We start from the raw sequence: 18,605 nt of genomic DNA on the forward strand, positions 1-18,605 counted from the left end.
ATTATTTTGATTTTAATAATTATTATTCTTCAACTGTAGCATATTGAAATTTGAAATATTTTTTTTTAAAAAAAGCTCTACATATTATATTATACATATTAAATCTTATACAAATTTTTGGCAAAGTAATAATATTTTTAGCAAAGTAATAATAGCATATTTCATTAATTATTATTTAATTCCATTTCCAACTTTTTAATCTGCAACTCTTTTAATTTTAGATCAATTTCATTCTGTTTGAGTTGCATTTTCCTCTCTTCTAATGCGATCTTGCGCTCTTCAATTTCCATTTCAGTGTCGTCATCATCATAATCAATCTTTGCCTTTTTTGAAGCGCATTGCTTTCCTTTACTGGTTGTTCTTTTGGATAGTTTTCTAACTATTTTTTTTATAACATTAAAACATGATAATACCCATCATAAATAGCAATCAAATCATAAAGTTTATTACTTTACCTGATCTTTTATTAGCTTGCATTTTTTTACCAAAGTCACTTTTATCTTTACTAGACATAGGAATGCCTGTTTGTTAATGTATTTTTATTCTTTTATAGATGCACTCATCATGTTTCCATCCCCTAAATATAAAAAATAAAATAGGTATTAAATTATTTATTATATAATTATGCAGATAGTAAAAAATTACCTTAGAATTGCAATTTTTAATTTCAATGATTTGCCTGTTCGATTAATCATTGCATGAGCACTTTCAGCAATATTAGTATCAAATTGTGTTGTCTGCCAATCTTCATATGACATTAAGGAATAATGATATGTTAATGAACCCAGAACCCATGGTTTCTGATAATATTCTAGCCAATCTAAAAAAAATAAATTGACATAAATTAATATAATTAATACGATTGATAATCTAATAAAGCAAAACATTATATACTTACTTTGTATACCATCTTCATTATGCATTTTAATTTGTCCAAATATTTGATTAATTTCTTCAAAAGAATTTACTTTAAGAATTTCAAGCATATCATGTTTTGTATCTGCACAATAAGGGTAATGGTCAACATTTCTATAAAATTATAAAATTATTAGCAAAAGTTATATTATTAATTTAAAAAATATAAAAATCTTACTTTTTATAATAGATATGACATGATTTAAATACATATTGTAAATGTTCTTTAGCTTTTCGTGTAGGATCCATTTTTTTCATAGCCTTTCCTAATCCAAGGGCTTGAACTTGATTTAAATCAGCTAAAACACAAACCCAACTATCACTATGTATATGCCGAAAATGGGCAGGCTTATTAGATAATTTTTTGACTATTTCAAAAAAGGTTTCAAACATTTTTTGATATGCCTCTTTAGTTGCAATATTAGTAAAAATTCTACAAAATGTTATAACTATAAAGAATGCATTTAAATTAATTAAGAATTATTAATAAATCAAATTGAAAAATTAAAATTGTTAACTTACTAGTTCTAGATTTTTCTTCATATGCATTAAACTCTAATTCATTAATGTCACCATAAATACGTTTAAATGAAAAATCAACTTTGAAATATTTAAATTCAATGCATTTTGCTGCTTGTTCATTAGTCATACATAAAATCATTATATGATCATCATTAAAAAAACCTATTAAATTATTTTATATTATATGTAAAGTAAATAATAAATATATTAATAACATTTTTACTTACTAATTTTTTGGATATAATTCTTTATTTCTTAAGTATTTTGATAAAAATCATATACCACTCCAAGAATCCATTGACCATGTGGATGTTGCTGATTATAAACACATGCAATTAAATATTAAAGCTTGTTAATATTATTGAGAGAAGCATGAATTTCAGCTATCATTTCTGTTCCAAATACACTTTTAAGCAAATGATATTATTAAAAAAAAAAGTTAATAATAAGAAAATTTATAATGATATAGCATAATAAAATAAGTTAAACTAACCTGACACTAACTGCTATGCAGTTATATCTATAAGTTGTTCTTTAGAATTTTCAATTAGTTTCCTCAACTCTGATTTAATACAAATAGGAGTCTTAGATAAAGGTGGTGATAGATGTGTATAAATTCCTTTAGATATCAAAATTACAAAAGGAAATCTTTGCAAATTTAAAGGTGTAAGTATTTTGAATTCAACTGAACAAGGAAGTCATTTTAATTCAAGTTTTTGAGTTAAGCCCTGAAAAAGATGGACTGATTCTAATAAAAAAGTCATTAATTTTTTAATAAATACAATTATATTAAAAAAAAAAGTGGAATTTATTTACCATAATATTTCTTATGACAACCTGTAGGGTGCAACATATTGCAATTTGTATCATCCTATATAAATTAAATAAATAAAAAACAATTCATAAATTAGTAAAGTTATAAATTATTATATATTAATAAAAAAGTAATGAAAATGCATACTTTCTGATCTAAAATTTTTCTCTGATTTGCAAAAAGTGACTTTAAAAGATTAATATCTATACCAGCCTTAATTTGCAAAGAAATATGACCTTTTTCATTTGGTTTCCATTTATCACATCCTATGAATTCACTCCATTGATTTGTAGTATAAACTAAATAGTGTTTAATTTTAGCTTTACCACCACAAGTAAAAGTATTATTTGGATAAGGATATCAGGTTTTTATTGCTGTTAAGTATTCCCTAAAAGAAAGTAAAGATTATTAAAAAATGCATTATAAAATTATAATTTGAGACTATTATAACTTACGTTTGAGTAAGTATTCTTGTAATCCTATTTTCTGAAGTATTATTATAATCATCTTCACAGATAAATGGATTGGTTTCAAAATTTACTTTAGTATGTAATGCTTTCAAGATATTTGGACCAGCTAATTGATAAGTTTTAATGTCTCCACAATGTTTTATTGCCTTTTTAACCTGGATCCATTTTTTATTTTCTGGATCATCCATATCTTTACCAAAAAATGGACATCCAACATTAGAAAAACTACCGCTGTCATCACAGAGTGAGTATTGGATCTATTTTTTTTAAAAAAAGTGTTAATTTTTGGTAAAACATCTTTATATTAAAAATTACTTACATCACGAAATACTGCCTTAGGATCCTCCCAGTTTTCAATGTGATAAATATATGCAACTTCTTCTTCTGATGTTTCTGGATATTCAATGGGAACTAGAGAGTATCTTACATCTTTGATTTTAGTATCTCTTGTAAATACTGCTATTTCAGATTCTGTATCATCTTCTGCATCTAAGTTAGTTTCAGCTGTCTAAATAAAAATGTATTTATTATTTACATCTATTACAATTTTTTTATATAATGATAATTTAATATTAATTAAACTTACAAATGGATCAAAGTTCAATGGTTCATCAAATTCATCTAAATTTATATATTCATATGGTGTAAACATTTTATTAAAAATGATAAAAAATAATAAGGTTAATAAGTTGGGAAAAAATTAAAGATGAAGGAAAAAGAAAAAGTTTAAATCAGCAAAATCATTATCGAGATTTAATAAATCTGATCATTTTTGGTACTAGATCTGCAGAAATGTTTCACAAATCAAATAAGAGCTAAGAATACAGGTATTATTTGATAAATATATCTAGAGGTTTGAAATTTTCCATTATATATCAGTATGATCAGTATGATTAGCATAATTTTGTATCATACCTATATCTTATCAATATAGTACCGTAACTAAATACTATATACTCATTAAGTATTGTTCATATTTTATCCTATAATAAATTATTTTTAATATAATTAACATTATTATCTTTTTCACTAAGGGAAAAATATAATTATAAAAGAAAGTGCATTCACATTGTTAAAGTAACATAAAAGACTTAAAAGTAATAAATGAAATTTATTTCTAGCAAAAAAAAAATTTACTTAAACTGTGTATCACATGAGTATCACAGGGTGCAAAAGTACCAAATATTTTTTTATAAAAAAAAATAAATTAAACTAAAAAAAGAATGTATTCATATTAATTCAATTATTTATAAATTTTTTTTTTCAGGTGAAACTTCTAATAATAGAAATTAATCAGAAAGTTGAAAATCTATCTTACTATTCAAATTAAGAATAGATATTTTTTTTTTTCAATACATTCTTGTTGATATTACTGATTATAAAACTGGTTATTTTGAAAACGTGCGTTGTTAAAAAAAAATATAAATACCCTTTGGCAAATTTTTTTTTTTTTCATTCTGAAAATTGAAAGTTCCTCTCTTTCAAATCATTTTCTTCTACGAATTTCATTAATTATTTCTTTTAAGATATATAAAGTGTTATAACATATCTAATATATATATTTGGTTCAATTATCACTTTAATAAACTTCAAAATTTTTTATAATGCAAAAAAAGTTTTTACGATGGCTCATGAATTCAATTTGGATTTTACTGAAAATATTAATGATGGAAACAATCATTTACAACAACCAACAAATGTGATTCAAATGGAACATATTCGAATGGAATATAATCAAATAGAACATAATCAAATGGAATATACTTCAAATGCTCCATATAATAATAACTTTAATATTTCTTGCAACCCTTCAGATACAACAAGTCAACAACTTACACAACTGGCAATAATGAAGGATCCTCTTTTATGGATAATCAACTTGGTACTTCAACTCAATACTATCATCCTATGTTCACTACATTGTATCATGCATCGCAGTATAACTCTCCATTTGATGATATTCAATTCCAAAATAACTTCTCATCAGTTAATATTCCTCAGATGGATAATTCTGAGATCTTTAGATTTAATATTCCCAGTTTCAAAATCATCGTTATACCTAATTCTGTAAATTTAGCTAATTTGGATATACAAAATTTGTTTCCACAAGACTCAACCCCAAATATCGTTACTGAAAACTCGCAAACTTACTCTCAAAATACTTTTGATTTAAATGATTCATTTGATTTTAATAACTTTTAGTAACTAAATTTCTTTTTATCTAATTTATATTATTATCTGTATTTTTTAAATATCTTATTATGTATTCATTATATAAATAAAGTTATATTTATTATCTTAAGTAGACCAGACTTATTATTTGAACTAATCATTACAAATGATATAACAATTTTTTTATACTGCTGCTTATATGCATTTTACGTGATATGTTAATAATTTTAGTCCTTTAAGATTAATGATACAATGTTTAGATGCTGACCCATCCAATAGACCAACAGCATCTCAATTTTACGAATGTTTAGGAAATCGGGTTACGGCAATATGCGATGATCCTGATCCGTCGGATTTATCTAATCAATTTGACGTTGCTGAAGAAATTAAATTCTCAAATTTAGAACAGTTACATTTTAACATTTTACTGTATCATGAGAGAGCCATCTATTATGTTCTAAACTTTGGAAATATTGAAAAAGTCCATAAATTATTGTATGAAATTGATAATTTAATTAAGAAATGTCATTCATGATGTCTTAATTTTTACAAAAGGAATCTGGTACTTAATTAATTATCTTTAATCTGAAATATCAAAATGTTTTAAAGACAGCCAATTCAATGTGAATTTTTAATTTGGAACTTTACCTCCTAAAATTAATCATAATTTTAAACAAACCTGCATATAGAAAAAAAATATATTTTATCTATAGTTTGGGAAGAACGATATATGTAATTTATAGCAACTGCGGTTTAAAATAATTGGTTGTTAATATTTCTACATTTTTTATCAAAATGAATCGAATTATTATAATTTTGAAAATAATTGAAAAATCTATCAACTTAAATTCATGCATTATGTTATTTTATTAAAAAAAAAGATGTAACATCAGTCGTCAGTTGATATTTAATCTCTTTATGTGGTATTGAAAATATACTACTCATAGGATATTAAAAAAAAAATGCTTCTTTATCCAACTATAATAATATCTCAAAATATTAAAGTTAGAGCGTTAGATCTAGAATTAAAAAGTAAAAATCCTGTATCTTTACATTCTGAATCATTGAATTAAAATTATTATTTATTATATAAACGTTGTCTTAAACTACCATTCTTGCATATTCACAATTAGAGTATAGGACAAGATAGATATATGTCATATATCGAATGCAATCACATATCAATGGCTCAAAGAGGGACAATATCAAATCATTTTAGAAGAAACATAACCTCCATTAATATACATCAGTAATCGTAAACTAAAAAAAAATCAGAGAATTAGATTAACTTTTAACTTGAATTTCAGATCATGAAATTTCAATGAAATATTTTTACCTTTTGGGAATATTTTCACATCCATCATCATTATCAATGATTTGGAGAACATCACGTAAGCATGTAAAAAATTTCTTATTTAACTTCGAATATTTTTTTGATATATTTGGGCACATAGATTACCATCACCAGTATAAATACAAGTTTTTCACCTTTAGGATTTAATTCTTTTAGAAAAATTATTTCAAAGTAAATGACAGGTTTTGTAACATTCTAAATCTTCAGTTCTATTATTGATAAATTATAAATGTCAGTAAATTTCAAAGAAAAATATTATAAATTTGTGATAACGATCTATTACTAGCAAAAATTGGTTAAAGGGTCTTGACTTCTAAGAATATTCATATTTCTTTTGATTTCAATCATATTGCAAATTTTGTGATGAAATTATTTTCATATATTTCCGTTGAGTATGTTTAACCAATATCGTAAAATGAAAAAGAGCATCCAAGCTTTAATACTAAGGAAAGGTTCAACTTACCATTAGTTTGAGTAAAGTTATTTTCCAACGTAACAAGACATATTTTTAATTAAAATAAATATTTTGCTTTCTCCCAAAAATTATTAGAAATTAGAAAATAAGCCATACTATGAAATTAAGTATTTGTGGTTTTATTCTACAAGTTATCAGTTATTATTTCTTTTATAGTTAATATTATTTTTTCACGTCATGTTTGAGATATTTGGGTTTCTAAAATAGTTGCTTATAAAATAAAGGAAAAATATTACAAAAAAAACTTTTTCTGAAGGTAAATGGATGTAAAATAATAAATAATAGTATGGCTAAAGTAAGATCTACCCCAAAATTTAGGTCTATATTATGACATCGCTATCGTCATTCATTTTAAAAAAAAAAATATTTTTTTTTTTTATATGGTGTTTTTTTTTATATGGTGTTTTTTTTTTATATGGTGTTTTTTTTTTATATGGTGTTTTTTTTTATATGGTGTTTTTTTTTTATATGGTGACCATTTTTTTTTAGGGTTCATTCGTTTCGGTATAAAAAAAAATGGGGGTGATTGTGTTTATTAAGAAAAAAAAATATTTAAAATTATGTAAATAAAAAATTTATGCATAGCTGCTTTTGGACTATCAAAGAAAATGAAAAATATTTGGGCGGGGTTTTTTTTTGTGTCACCTTGACAGAATTACTAAATTCTATTTAAGAGCCTTATTTTTCGAACATCAAAAATATAAAAGTTTCTCCCTTAAGTTAAATATAGTTTTATAACATATCTAATATACATATTTGGTTCAATTATCGCTTTGAAGAAAAACTTCAAAATTTTTTATCCAAAAAGTTTTTACGATGGCTTATGGATTCGATTTGGATTTTACTGAAATTATTAATGATAGAAACAATCATTTACAACAACCAACAAATGTGATCCAAATGGAACATACTCGAATGGAACTTAACCAAATGGAACATAATCAAATGGAACATACTTCAAATGTTCCATATAATAATAACTTTAATATTTCTCGCGACTCTTCAGATACGACAACTTACACAACTGGCAATTACGAAGAATCCTCCTCTCTTATGGATAATCAACTTGGTACTTCAGCTCAATACTATGATCCTACGTCCACTGCATCATATTACGCGCCGCAGTATAACTCTACACTTGATGATATTCAATTCCAAAATAACTTCTCATCAGTTAGTCCTCCTCAAACGGATAATTCTGAAATCTTTAGACTTAATATTCCCGGATTTAAAATTATCGTTATACCTAATTCTGTAGATTTAGCTAATTTGGATTTACAAAATTTGTTTCCACAAGACTCTAACCCAAATATCGTTACTGAAAACTTGCAAACTCACTCTCAAAATACTTTTGGTTTAAATGATTCATTTGATTTTAATAACTTTTAGTAACTAAATTTCTTTTTATCTAATTTATATTATTATTATTATTTCTTATCTGTATTTTTTAAATATGATTTTATTATATATTCATTATATAAATAAAGTTATACAAATCTAATTATACTAAACAACAATGCTGGATGCAGGTCCTTTAAAACGATCTAAGGCAAAAGAATTGTGTTTTATTTGCGAATTTGTATGATTGATTCCCGGCAATTCTTGAAATTTCTTTAAAATCTGTTCTAGGTTTTTGTCTTTAATTTATCTTGTAAATCTTTTCGATATAAAATAAACGCATTTTGAGGTCGAGTTATTCTACCTTTTTTGTTTAAGTAGACCAAACCTATAATCATTACAGATGATTGTCCGAAGCGTTAGCGAAGGACTATTTACTGTACTGAACTAGCAAAAATTTGTTTTAACCCCCGTTTTTGTCACCACAATTGAATATGTATCACGATTTATGTAACACTGCCTATTTGACCCCTGAAATATGCCAAATAAATAAATGACACGTAGATCACGTAACATTTGTGAGTTATGCAACGCGAAGGACTTAAACGGTTTCCGTTTTCCTAGTATAATAATTTTTTATACTGCTATATACATTTTATGTGATATGTTTCAAAATAATTTTTGTCCTTTAATGTTCTAAATTTTAGAAAATATTGTAAAAGTCCATAACTTATTGTATGAAACTGATAATTTAATTAAGAAACGTCATTCAATGATGTCTTTTTATTTTTACAAGAGAATCTGGTAAATATCATTAATCAAATATTTTTAAAGACAGAACAATTCAATGTGAAATTTTTGGATTGGAACTTTACCTCCTAAAATTTATCGTAATTTTAAACAAACCTGCATGTTGAAGAATAGGGTATATTGAAAAAAATTAATTTTTATCTATAGTTTGGAAGCAAATCACAAGAACGTATATGTATTTATAGCAGCTGCGGCTTAAAATAAAATATTTTCACATTTTTCATTAAAATGAATCGAATTATTATAATTTTGAAAATAATTCTTCAAAATTTTGAAAATCTATTATCTTAAATTAATGCATTTAATAAAGAGTAAACAATAATGTTATTTTATTAAAAAAAGGTGTAACGTCAGTCGTCAGTTGATATTTAATCTCTTTATGAGGTATTGAAAATTTACTACTCATAGGATATTAAAAAAAATGCTTCTTTATCTAACAATAATAATATCTCAAAATATTAACGTTATTCATAAAGAGCGTTAGATCTAGAATTAAAAAGTAAAAATCCTTGACTTCAATGAATATTATTAAATTCTACTGCAATTCTATATAAAATTTACATCTTTTCATTCCGAATCATTGAATTAAAATTATTATTTATTATTTTATCGAACGCAATCACAAATCAATGGCTCAAAGAGTACAATATCAAAACATTTTAGAAGAAACGTAACCTCCATTAATATATATCAGTAACCGTAAACTAAAAAAAAAATCAGAGAATTAGTTTAACTTTTAACTTGAATTTCAGATCATGAAATTTTAGTGAAATATTTTTACCTTTTGGAAATATTTTCACATCCATTATCTCATGATACATTTTGGCCACTATTTACCGTCATCAATATAAATACAAGTTCTTTAGAAAAATTATTTCAAAATAAACAGCAGTTTTTGTTTCTTTTTACATCTTAGCTGAATTATGAAGGAACTTATTATCTAATAAAAATTTGATATTAAAAAATATATTTTTAATTGAAATTTTGCAAAATATCTTATCAGTAATTTAGCATTTAGCAAATTGAGTTACCTTTTTCTTTTTCTGCTTTAGAATTCTAAACCTTCAATTAGGTTCGTTCTATTATTGATAAATTATAAATGTTAGAAAATCTCAAATATTATAAATTCGTGATAATGATCTATTACTGGCAAAAATCGGTTAAAGGGTCAAATTTTGTTGTGGGATTATTTTTCAGATAATAAAAGATATTAAACATATACATGTATTTCCACTATATATGTTTAACCAATATTGTAAAATGAAAAGCACCAAAATCAAAGTTTTAACGCTAATGAAGATTCCAGCTTACTATTAATTTGGGTATTAAAGTGTTATTCTCCAGTGTAACAAAGACATATTTTTCAATTAAAAAAAAATTATTAGAAATTTCATACTATGAAATTAAGTGTTCTTTATGTTTTTATTTTACAAATTATTATTTCTATTATATTTTTTTCACGTTAAAATTGTTGTGATTGAAAATATTTGGGTGGCTTTCTAAAATAGTTGTTCAAAATGCTCCTCATAAAACAAGAGGAAAAATTTACGTAATTACAAAGAAAGTGTGCTCACGTTGTTAAAGTTATTAAACCTTGCTAAAGACTTAAAAAGTAATAAATAAAACTTATTTCTAGCAAAAAATTTTCAGCCCACTTATTACTATGTATCACCTTACATGGATTATTTAAAATACCCGGATATATCGTACTTATTTCCGTACATAATACTCAATACTTTATAAACTACAATATTTCCAAAATTTTTTTCTTTTTCTTCTTTTTTAGAAATGTAGTAAATAGGAATATAATAAGCAATTTTACAATGATGAATATGATGAATGAAAAAAAGATCTCTCATGATTATCTGAGGTAGCACATTATATTTAATCAGTTTTGTTTTTTGATTTAAACTATAAAAAAAAAATAATTAACAGTATGTTTTTCTAATATGTGATGATTTACAATTGTTTTAAGTTGTGATGATTTACAGTTCGTTTGTCGCGAGTATTCATTCAAAATCCTAATATAGATAAGCCTATAATGTAAGCAGTATATGTGATAAATTATTAAAAAATAACGAAATTTTTTTTTTTTTCGGTTTCATAAAATATAGTGTTATAATATATCTAGTATACATATTAAAAAGAATTTGGCTTTGAAGAAAAAAAATAATATATTTTGAGAAAACATCTTTAAGAATTTTTATAGTAGAGCAAAAAGTTTTTAGATCCGATTTGGATTTAACATACTCCAACTGTTCCATATAATATGACTACGAAGGGTCCTCTTTTATAGATAATCAACTTGATATTTCAACTCAATACTATCATCCTACGTTCAGTCGTTCACTACATCGTATTATGTGTCGCCAATTCTGAGATCTTTAGATTTAACATTCTCAAGTTTAAAATTATCGTTATACTTAATCCTGTAAATTTAGCTAATTTTACAAAATTTGTTTTTACATGACTCAACCTCAAATATCGTTACTGATAATTCATAAACTCACTCTAAGAATATATTTTTGGTTTGAATGATTCTAATTTACATTATTATTCTTATCTAATTATCCAGAGTCCTACGTTTACCGAAAAGTTTGATCACGTGAGAATATATATAGTACAAAATTTCCCAATAGAGGTCACATTTTTATTCAAAAAATGATTCGTCACAACATATGTGATACAAAATTCCTTTCAAAAAGGTGAGACGGTTGATCAAATTACGAGATAATTATCTCCCTTCTAACTTCAATTTCTGACATATTTACAAAGAGGCCAAACGCCTGACAAACTATTTCAAGGTTAATTTTTTTTTTGAAAATGAGAATTAAGAAAATTTGAAAAATTTACCAAATCTTAAATATTTTTTAGACTCAATTAAATTTCTTAAAATATCGTAGTAAAACATTACAGGTATGAAGTCGTCTTTTGTTTTTAACTAATTGTATATAATCAGAATTAACATCACCTGTTCTAAATATATTTCTAGATGTTTAATAAATATAAAATATTTTGAAATAATTGCCATATATTACGTTGAAGGGCATATTTCACAAATAATAATTTATTAAACAATGTGAAATAGCACATCATCGACGAGACTTTTTCATTTCAGCAGGCTTTCAAGTCTTCAAAATAGCCCAACAAATTCTTCAGTATAATTTTAATAAAGAAGGTTCTCAGCGTCCTGAATACGATCTCATTCAAATGATTGAAAAGTAAATGTCCAACTTTTTGAACTCTATCTGAGATCTGCTTATTCGAAAGAGAAATCGGCTATGTACCTTATTCAAAGATCAAAAACTTTAAGTTGAAGGTCGCACAAAGCAACGATTTCATAGTTTCCATCATTTGCCAATTATATGTGGGTGAAATTAGCTCACCATCAAAGAAAAATTATAATGATCACATTCATCAGGTGCGTTTATGAAAGATATAGAAATTGATAGAGGACAATCAGCTGCGGACGGCGAACGTAATACAGATTCTGAACATCTCGAGATGGCTGAGTGAAAATCATGAGATGTTCAGAATCAATTCGACGATGACATTCATCTATTGACAAGGATGCGAATATAAAAGTGCTGAGATTTCAATGCATTGATGCATTGGTAAGAAAAATTATCATCTTGTTTTTTTTCCTATTTTATTCTTTTAATCACTTGTTAGTTATTTATAGATTATAATAAACTTGATTATTAAACGCTTTTTAATAGGCAACTGTCACAACTTAGGAATTTAAAATTAAAACGCTGAGTAAGAAAGTGGATGAAACTTTGGATTTTTTTAATTCTAATAAAAACAAAAAAAAAATTTCGAGACGAGTTAGTTGTTGGACCTTAGAAATATATACTATGGTTCATATTGGACAAGTATTAATTCTAGTATCCTCAAAGGATATGTCATCATTTATAGTTAGTAGAGAATTATCTTTAGGAATACAAAATATTTTTCGCAAACCTCTATACTAGCTTTATAATCTGGGATCACTGACAAAAAAAGCAACATTCAAATAAGATACCTTTGCACTCCAAAGTTTCAACAGTTAGTTAGCAAGACGTACAATGTTAATGGATCCTGTCCATTTTGGTTTGGACATTTTTAATATATAGAGTGCCACATCAAAAAATTTATTATTGTTATTATATGACTCATGTAACTCGCATTCTTTGTACGTATAACATAAATATTAAATTGTAATGCTCATGTGTATTTTATTTCGGAAAAATGATTATAGTGTGAACTTAATGTAAGTTATCATTTTCGTGTGATCTACAATACGTATTATAAACTTTTAGCTTGTCTTTTATGTAGTGTGTGGTATAAATACTATAATTTTTTTTTGCAATTTTCGGCACTATCAGCTAGTGCATAATTTTATTTTGTTCAAACACTTAAACATTATACAGACTAAAATAAATTCATTATTAAAAAGTCAAATATAGAAGAGATTTATTGATTTATATGCATAAATACCCACTTTTCATCTTGATTATAAACTATAAAATGCCATCAAGTCTAGTCAAAAGAATTACTTAATATGGATTGAACACTATTGGTATCATAAATTAATTGTTTATGAAAAGAAAAAAATTCAAAATCTTTTTGAATATTGGAATACAAACAGAAAATAGTGATTTTCAGATAAAGCAATATCAAACTGATTTTGTTTGAATTATTGATTTTTAAAAAGGTTAATTTATCATTAACCCATGCAATAGGTATTTTAAATTCCTCATTTAAAATTTCTATATCTTAGCAAGTATAGTGATGTATTTTTTAACTTTTATTTCTGAATCTGACTTTGAATGCAGAATTTTCGATAATGAAGTAGAATTCTTATTCTAATACTAACTAAAATTATACATTATATATTCTAAACTTTCTGTCTTTTCACTCATTTGACATTTCAAATTAATGATGAGTCTTATAAAAATAATAAAAATCACGAATCAATATTTTCAAAGTTTAGATAATTGAAATATAAAAAATATAAAAAAAAGGAGATTTATTTATCATGAAATATATAGTTGATAGAAGTATGAATATTATTATATCGTTCAGTTAAATATGTGATGATCAAAAAATGCAACTACTTCAGTTTTCTATCATTATTTGTATTTATTTCAGTATAAATTTAAATTTATATATACTTTAGACAATATACGCATTTGAAGTAGAGTATAAATACATCATTTTATCAAAAAGAATGCTTTCTTTCATATATGGTACTAAATATATATATATATATATACTTCCAACTTTCATCTTAAAAACTAATATTTAAGCGTAGCATTAAATTGCCGTTTATGTATATTCCATTACGTTTTTGATAGGTACAATTAGGAATTAGGACAAGATAAGTTTGAATCACAATTCAATGGCTCAAAGGTGAGAAACACATCCATCAAATACATCTTTACCACTTCGTAAACTAAAAAATCAGAGAATTAAATAATTTTTAATTTGAATTTCAAATCACGAAATTTCAGTGAAATATTTTTACCTTTTGAGAACATTTCGCATCCTTCATCATTATCAATGATTTGGAGAACATCACGCAAGTATGCAAAAAATTTCTTGTTGAATTTCGAGTATTTTTTGATATATTTGGCCACAGATTAATATAATTTAAATAATATATATATTAACAAATATCCCACCCACATATGTCATATAAAGAATTATGTTCTGTAGTAAGAGAATCTTTCCGAGGTGAAGTTATTTTGAACCTACAGTATAAATTTTGTTATAAATAAGTTAAAACTTTATACTGAACGTATGCAAGAAAGTCTTAACGTTGCTACTCAAAAATATATTGGTGACTGTGATAAACCAAATGTATAAGTTTTTCACCTTTGGGATTTCAAAGTAAATGACAGAGTTTTATAACATTCAAAAACTTCAATTAGGTTCGTTCTATTATTGATAAATTATAAATGTCAATAAATTTCAAAGAAAAAGTATTATAAATTTGTAATACCGATCCATTACAATCGAAAAATCGATTAAAGTGAGTCATTATTAGGAATATTCATATTTCTTTTGATTTCAATCATATTGCAAATTTCGTTATGAAACAATTTTAAGATATAATTCCGTTGCATATGTTTAACCAATATCGTAAAATGAAAAAGAGTATTCGAACTAAAGTTATTAAGAAAAGTTCCAGCTTACCATAGTTTGAGTATTAAAATGTTACTCTCCAGCGTAACAATACATATTTTCAATTAAAAAATAAAAAAATCAAGACTGTCTTAAGTATTCGTGGTTTTATTCTACAAGTTATTATTTTTTAGTTAGCATTATCTTTTCACGTCATGTTTGGTTTCTAAAATAGTTGCTTATAAAATAAAGGACACAAATAAACATTTTTTATTCGTCGGTTTAAACGTTACACTAAAATAATTTTACTTGGTTAAATGGATTTACGATGAATATTGATGATATTAATATTTACTTGGTTTACTTGGTTAATGATCTACGATGATAAACGTTATCTTATCACGCACTAATAAGTTGTTATCTTTGTGCCCGCCCTATCATTGTGCCTCAAAATATTTATCTGTTGTGGTTCTCAATTTTTTTTTAAATTATATCATATTACTTTAATCTCTTTAATCTAGATACTTTCATCTTCTTTTTCGTATAAAATTACACTAAAATAATTGACATTTTAAGTTACAAAAATATTTTTTATTTGGTCTACACTAAAATATTTTTATTATTTTAAAAAAAATCTATTTAATGGCCTTATTTTTCGAACATCAAAAATTTAAAAGTTTCTCTCTTAAGATAAATATAGTTTTATAACATATCTAATATACATATTTGATTCAATTATCGCTTTGAAGAAAACTTCGAAATTTTTTATAGAGCAAAAAGTTTTTACGATGGCTCATGGATCCGATTTGGATTTTACTGAAATTATTAATGATGGAAACAATCATTTACAACAACCAACAAATGTGATCCAAATGGAGCATACTCGAATGGAACTTAACCAAATGGAACATAATCAAATGGAATATATCCCAAATGTTCCACATAATAATAACTTTAATATTTCTCGCGACCCTTCAGTTACGACAACTTACACAACTGGCAATTACGAAGAGTCCTCTCTTATGGATAATCAACTTGGTACTTCAACTCAATACCATTATCCTACGTTTACTACATCGTATCACGCGCCGCAGTATAACTCCCCTCTTGAAGATATTCAATTCCAAAATAACTCCTATACTCTTCAGACGGATAATTCTGAGATCTTTAGACTTAATATTCCCGGGTTTAAAATCATCGTTATACCTAATTTTGTAAATTTAGCTAATTTGGATTTACAAAATTTGTTTCCACAAGACTCAAACCCAAATATCGTTACTGGAAACTCGCAAACTTACTCTCAAAATACTATTGATTTAAATGATTCATTTAATTTTAATAACTTTTAGTAACTAAACAATATTCTTTTCTTTTTCTCTAATTTGATATTTAAATATTTTTATTATGTAATCATTTTCATTATATTGTTTAATAAAGTTATATTTATCTGACCAATTATTTTAAGCCGCAGTTATTATTTAATGTATTTCATTCGTTCTTGTGGTTTTTTGCTCCCTAGCTAAAAAAAAAAATTTTTTTTTCAATATACCCACTCTTTAACATGCGGATTCTTTTAAATTTTAGGAATTAAAGACTCCAAATACAATTAATTCTCTTTGCCATCTTTAAAATATGATTCTAGAACTTTTACTAAAGTAAGTGTATTTGAATTGTGTAGCAGAATTTTCGGTAATGAGATAGAATTCTTATCCCGATGCTAACTAAAATTATACATTAAACCTCCTGTCATTTCACTCATTTGACATTGATGTGAAATACTAGAGTCATAAAAATAAAAAACCGCGAATGGCATTTCTGTTATTAAATTATCAATGCCATATAAATAGGGACTTTTTCAATATTTTCCAAAATTTAGATAATTTAAATTATTTTGAAATAGACAAAAAAGATCTATTTATCATGAAATGTATAGCTGATAGTATGTAGTATAAAAATTATTATACCGTTCAATTAAATATGTGATGGAATAATTTATTGAGATATCGATAATTTGATGTATACTTTATTTTAATATTTATCAGTATAAATTTAAAAATTTATATATACTTCAGCCAATATATGTATTTGAAGTAGGGTCCCAAATCATTAAATTAAAAACTATTATTTAAGCGTAGCATTAAATTGCCGTTTTATGTATACTACATTTTTGATAGGTAATAATTAGGACATTAGGAGTTAGGACAAGATAGATATAATCAATGGCTCAAAGGGAAGAAACACCTCCATCAAATACATCGTTACAACTTCGTAAACTAAAAAAACCAGAGAATTAATTAAATTGAACTTCGTGTATTTGGTCACATAGATTACCACCATTAAGTTTTCACCTTTGGGTTTAATTCTTTTAGAAAAATTATTTCAAAGTAAATGACAGAGTTTTGTAACATTATAAATTTTCAATTAGGTTCGTTCTATTATTGATAAATCATAAATGTCAGAAAAATCTCCAAATATAAATTCGTGATACCGAGCAAAAAATTGGTTAAAGGATCCTCTGTACTACGATATATACATAATTATTGTACCACTTTATATACTCCCTTTTTTTCGAAGTTGCCACATTTTTTTTCTGTAAATTTTTTAGTCGACTAATCAAAAAAAAATCAAAAGGAACGGGATAGTTTATCTTTGTTCGCAATAGAAAAAAACTATCAATCAATAATTCAAAGAAAAATATATATAGAAAGTAGCAAAAGGTTTTTAATGGGACAAATCATGAAAGAATTTCTTTCTATAAAAGTTCAAGTAGAAGCAAAAAAAGTTACTTCTATTTTGGACAAAAAAAAATAAAAAAATTACTTCATTCTTCTGAACGAAATTAACTATCCATTTGGAATGATCTTTTCAAAAGAAGGATTTTTTTGTTCAATAAATTGACAAATGTAAGAGTAACTATCAAGTTTTTTTGATATTTTCTTTTCTAGTTGATTCATTTTGTAATTTAAAGACAAATAAATTTCTTCTTTTCTTTTTATTTTAGATTTTTCTAAAAGGGAATTACAACGTAAATATACGTATGAAAAAATACTACTCCAGTCAATTATTGCCCCATCTGGTTTTGTTTGGCGTTTTTTCGGTGACGGTGTATAGGGGGAAGGTAGTAAAATTTCTCTTTTTAACGGATTGGGCTACGTCTAAATCTTAGGATTGGGAATTTGCCTTCGGGTTGATTTAAGCTAGGTTAGATTTGAATGATCTTTTATATAGTAAATGTACTATTCTCCTTTGATCTTCTTATCTCTTGATAAAGTTGTTATTATGCGTTAAAAAAAAAAAAATCTACTCCAGTCAATGGCCGTGCAACGATAGAAAACGAGACACGCTAGCAGAAAATTAAACGAAGAACTTGTTCGGTTTCTGGCGTGAGAAAGAAGACTTTGAAATTTAGCGAGGAGCAATGAGAATATTGGAAAATAAATAGATCAAATGATTGTACATTTTCAAATAGCCGAAGAACTTTTACAGATTTAGTTTGGGCTAGCGAAAAATCTTCGACTTATTAAGGTATGAAGAAAAGAACAACATCCGGTCTCTTAATACTGGAATAAGTTTATCCATTGAGGAAGAATTTGCAAAATACAGCATTGACTCACTGATACATACATT

General features: G+C 25.3%; 7 protein-coding genes across 7 annotated transcripts; 4 read left to right on the top strand and 3 right to left on the bottom strand.

Moving 5' to 3' along the window:
* Positions 1 to 164: 164 nt before the first annotated feature.
* On the bottom strand, positions 165 to 1,308 carry OCT59_026473 (uncharacterized protein; the record flags this gene model as incomplete). The annotated part of the gene is made up of 5 exons (XM_066143184.1): positions 165 to 379; positions 456 to 505; positions 646 to 820; positions 899 to 1,029; positions 1,094 to 1,308. 5 exons carry the CDS (start codon positions 1,306 to 1,308, stop codon positions 165 to 167), a joined length of 786 nt encoding a protein of 261 aa, XP_065992725.1.
* A 1,303-nt stretch (positions 1,309 to 2,611) lies between these two features.
* Positions 2,612 to 3,373, bottom strand: OCT59_026474 (uncharacterized protein; the record flags this gene model as incomplete). The annotated part of the gene is made up of 4 exons (XM_066143185.1): positions 2,612 to 2,639; positions 2,707 to 2,978; positions 3,041 to 3,229; positions 3,308 to 3,373. 4 exons carry the CDS (start codon positions 3,371 to 3,373, stop codon positions 2,612 to 2,614), a joined length of 555 nt encoding a protein of 184 aa, XP_065992726.1.
* Positions 3,374 to 4,345: 972 nt separating this feature from the next.
* OCT59_026475 (uncharacterized protein) lies at positions 4,346 to 4,923 on the top strand (the record flags this gene model as incomplete). Its single annotated transcript, XM_025331472.2, has 2 exons — positions 4,346 to 4,603; positions 4,660 to 4,923. 2 exons carry the CDS (start codon positions 4,346 to 4,348, stop codon positions 4,921 to 4,923), a joined length of 522 nt encoding a protein of 173 aa, XP_025187279.2.
* Positions 4,924 to 5,137: 214 nt separating this feature from the next.
* Positions 5,138 to 5,428, top strand: OCT59_026476 (uncharacterized protein; the record flags this gene model as incomplete). The annotated part of the gene is made up of 1 exon (XM_066143186.1): positions 5,138 to 5,428. One exon carries the CDS (start codon positions 5,138 to 5,140, stop codon positions 5,426 to 5,428), a length of 291 nt encoding a protein of 96 aa, XP_065992727.1.
* Positions 5,429 to 7,423: 1,995 nt separating this feature from the next.
* OCT59_026477 (uncharacterized protein) lies at positions 7,424 to 8,230 on the top strand. The gene has a single exon (XM_066143187.1). The coding sequence runs from the start codon at positions 7,539 to 7,541 to the stop codon at positions 8,109 to 8,111; it is 573 nt and encodes a 190-aa protein (XP_065992728.1). The 5' UTR covers positions 7,424 to 7,538; the 3' UTR covers positions 8,112 to 8,230.
* Positions 8,231 to 9,442: 1,212 nt separating this feature from the next.
* OCT59_026478 (uncharacterized protein) lies at positions 9,443 to 10,094 on the bottom strand (the record flags this gene model as incomplete). Its single annotated transcript, XM_066143188.1, has 5 exons — positions 9,443 to 9,574; positions 9,652 to 9,699; positions 9,780 to 9,810; positions 9,902 to 9,932; positions 10,018 to 10,094. The coding sequence occupies 5 exons, from the start codon at positions 10,092 to 10,094 to the stop codon at positions 9,561 to 9,563; spliced, it is 201 nt and encodes a 66-aa protein (XP_065992729.1). The 3' UTR covers positions 9,443 to 9,560.
* A 5,672-nt stretch (positions 10,095 to 15,766) lies between these two features.
* OCT59_026479 (uncharacterized protein) lies at positions 15,767 to 16,327 on the top strand (the record flags this gene model as incomplete). The annotated part of the gene is made up of 1 exon (XM_025313469.2): positions 15,767 to 16,327. The coding sequence occupies one exon, from the start codon at positions 15,767 to 15,769 to the stop codon at positions 16,325 to 16,327; it is 561 nt and encodes a 186-aa protein (XP_025187282.1).
* Positions 16,328 to 18,605: the final 2,278 nt, after the last annotated feature.

The sequence above is a fragment of the Rhizophagus irregularis genome, chromosome 6 (assembly GCF_026210795.1).
Source record: "Rhizophagus irregularis chromosome 6, complete sequence".
NCBI classification, from domain to species: Eukaryota; Fungi; Glomeromycota; class Glomeromycetes; order Glomerales; family Glomeraceae; genus Rhizophagus; species Rhizophagus irregularis.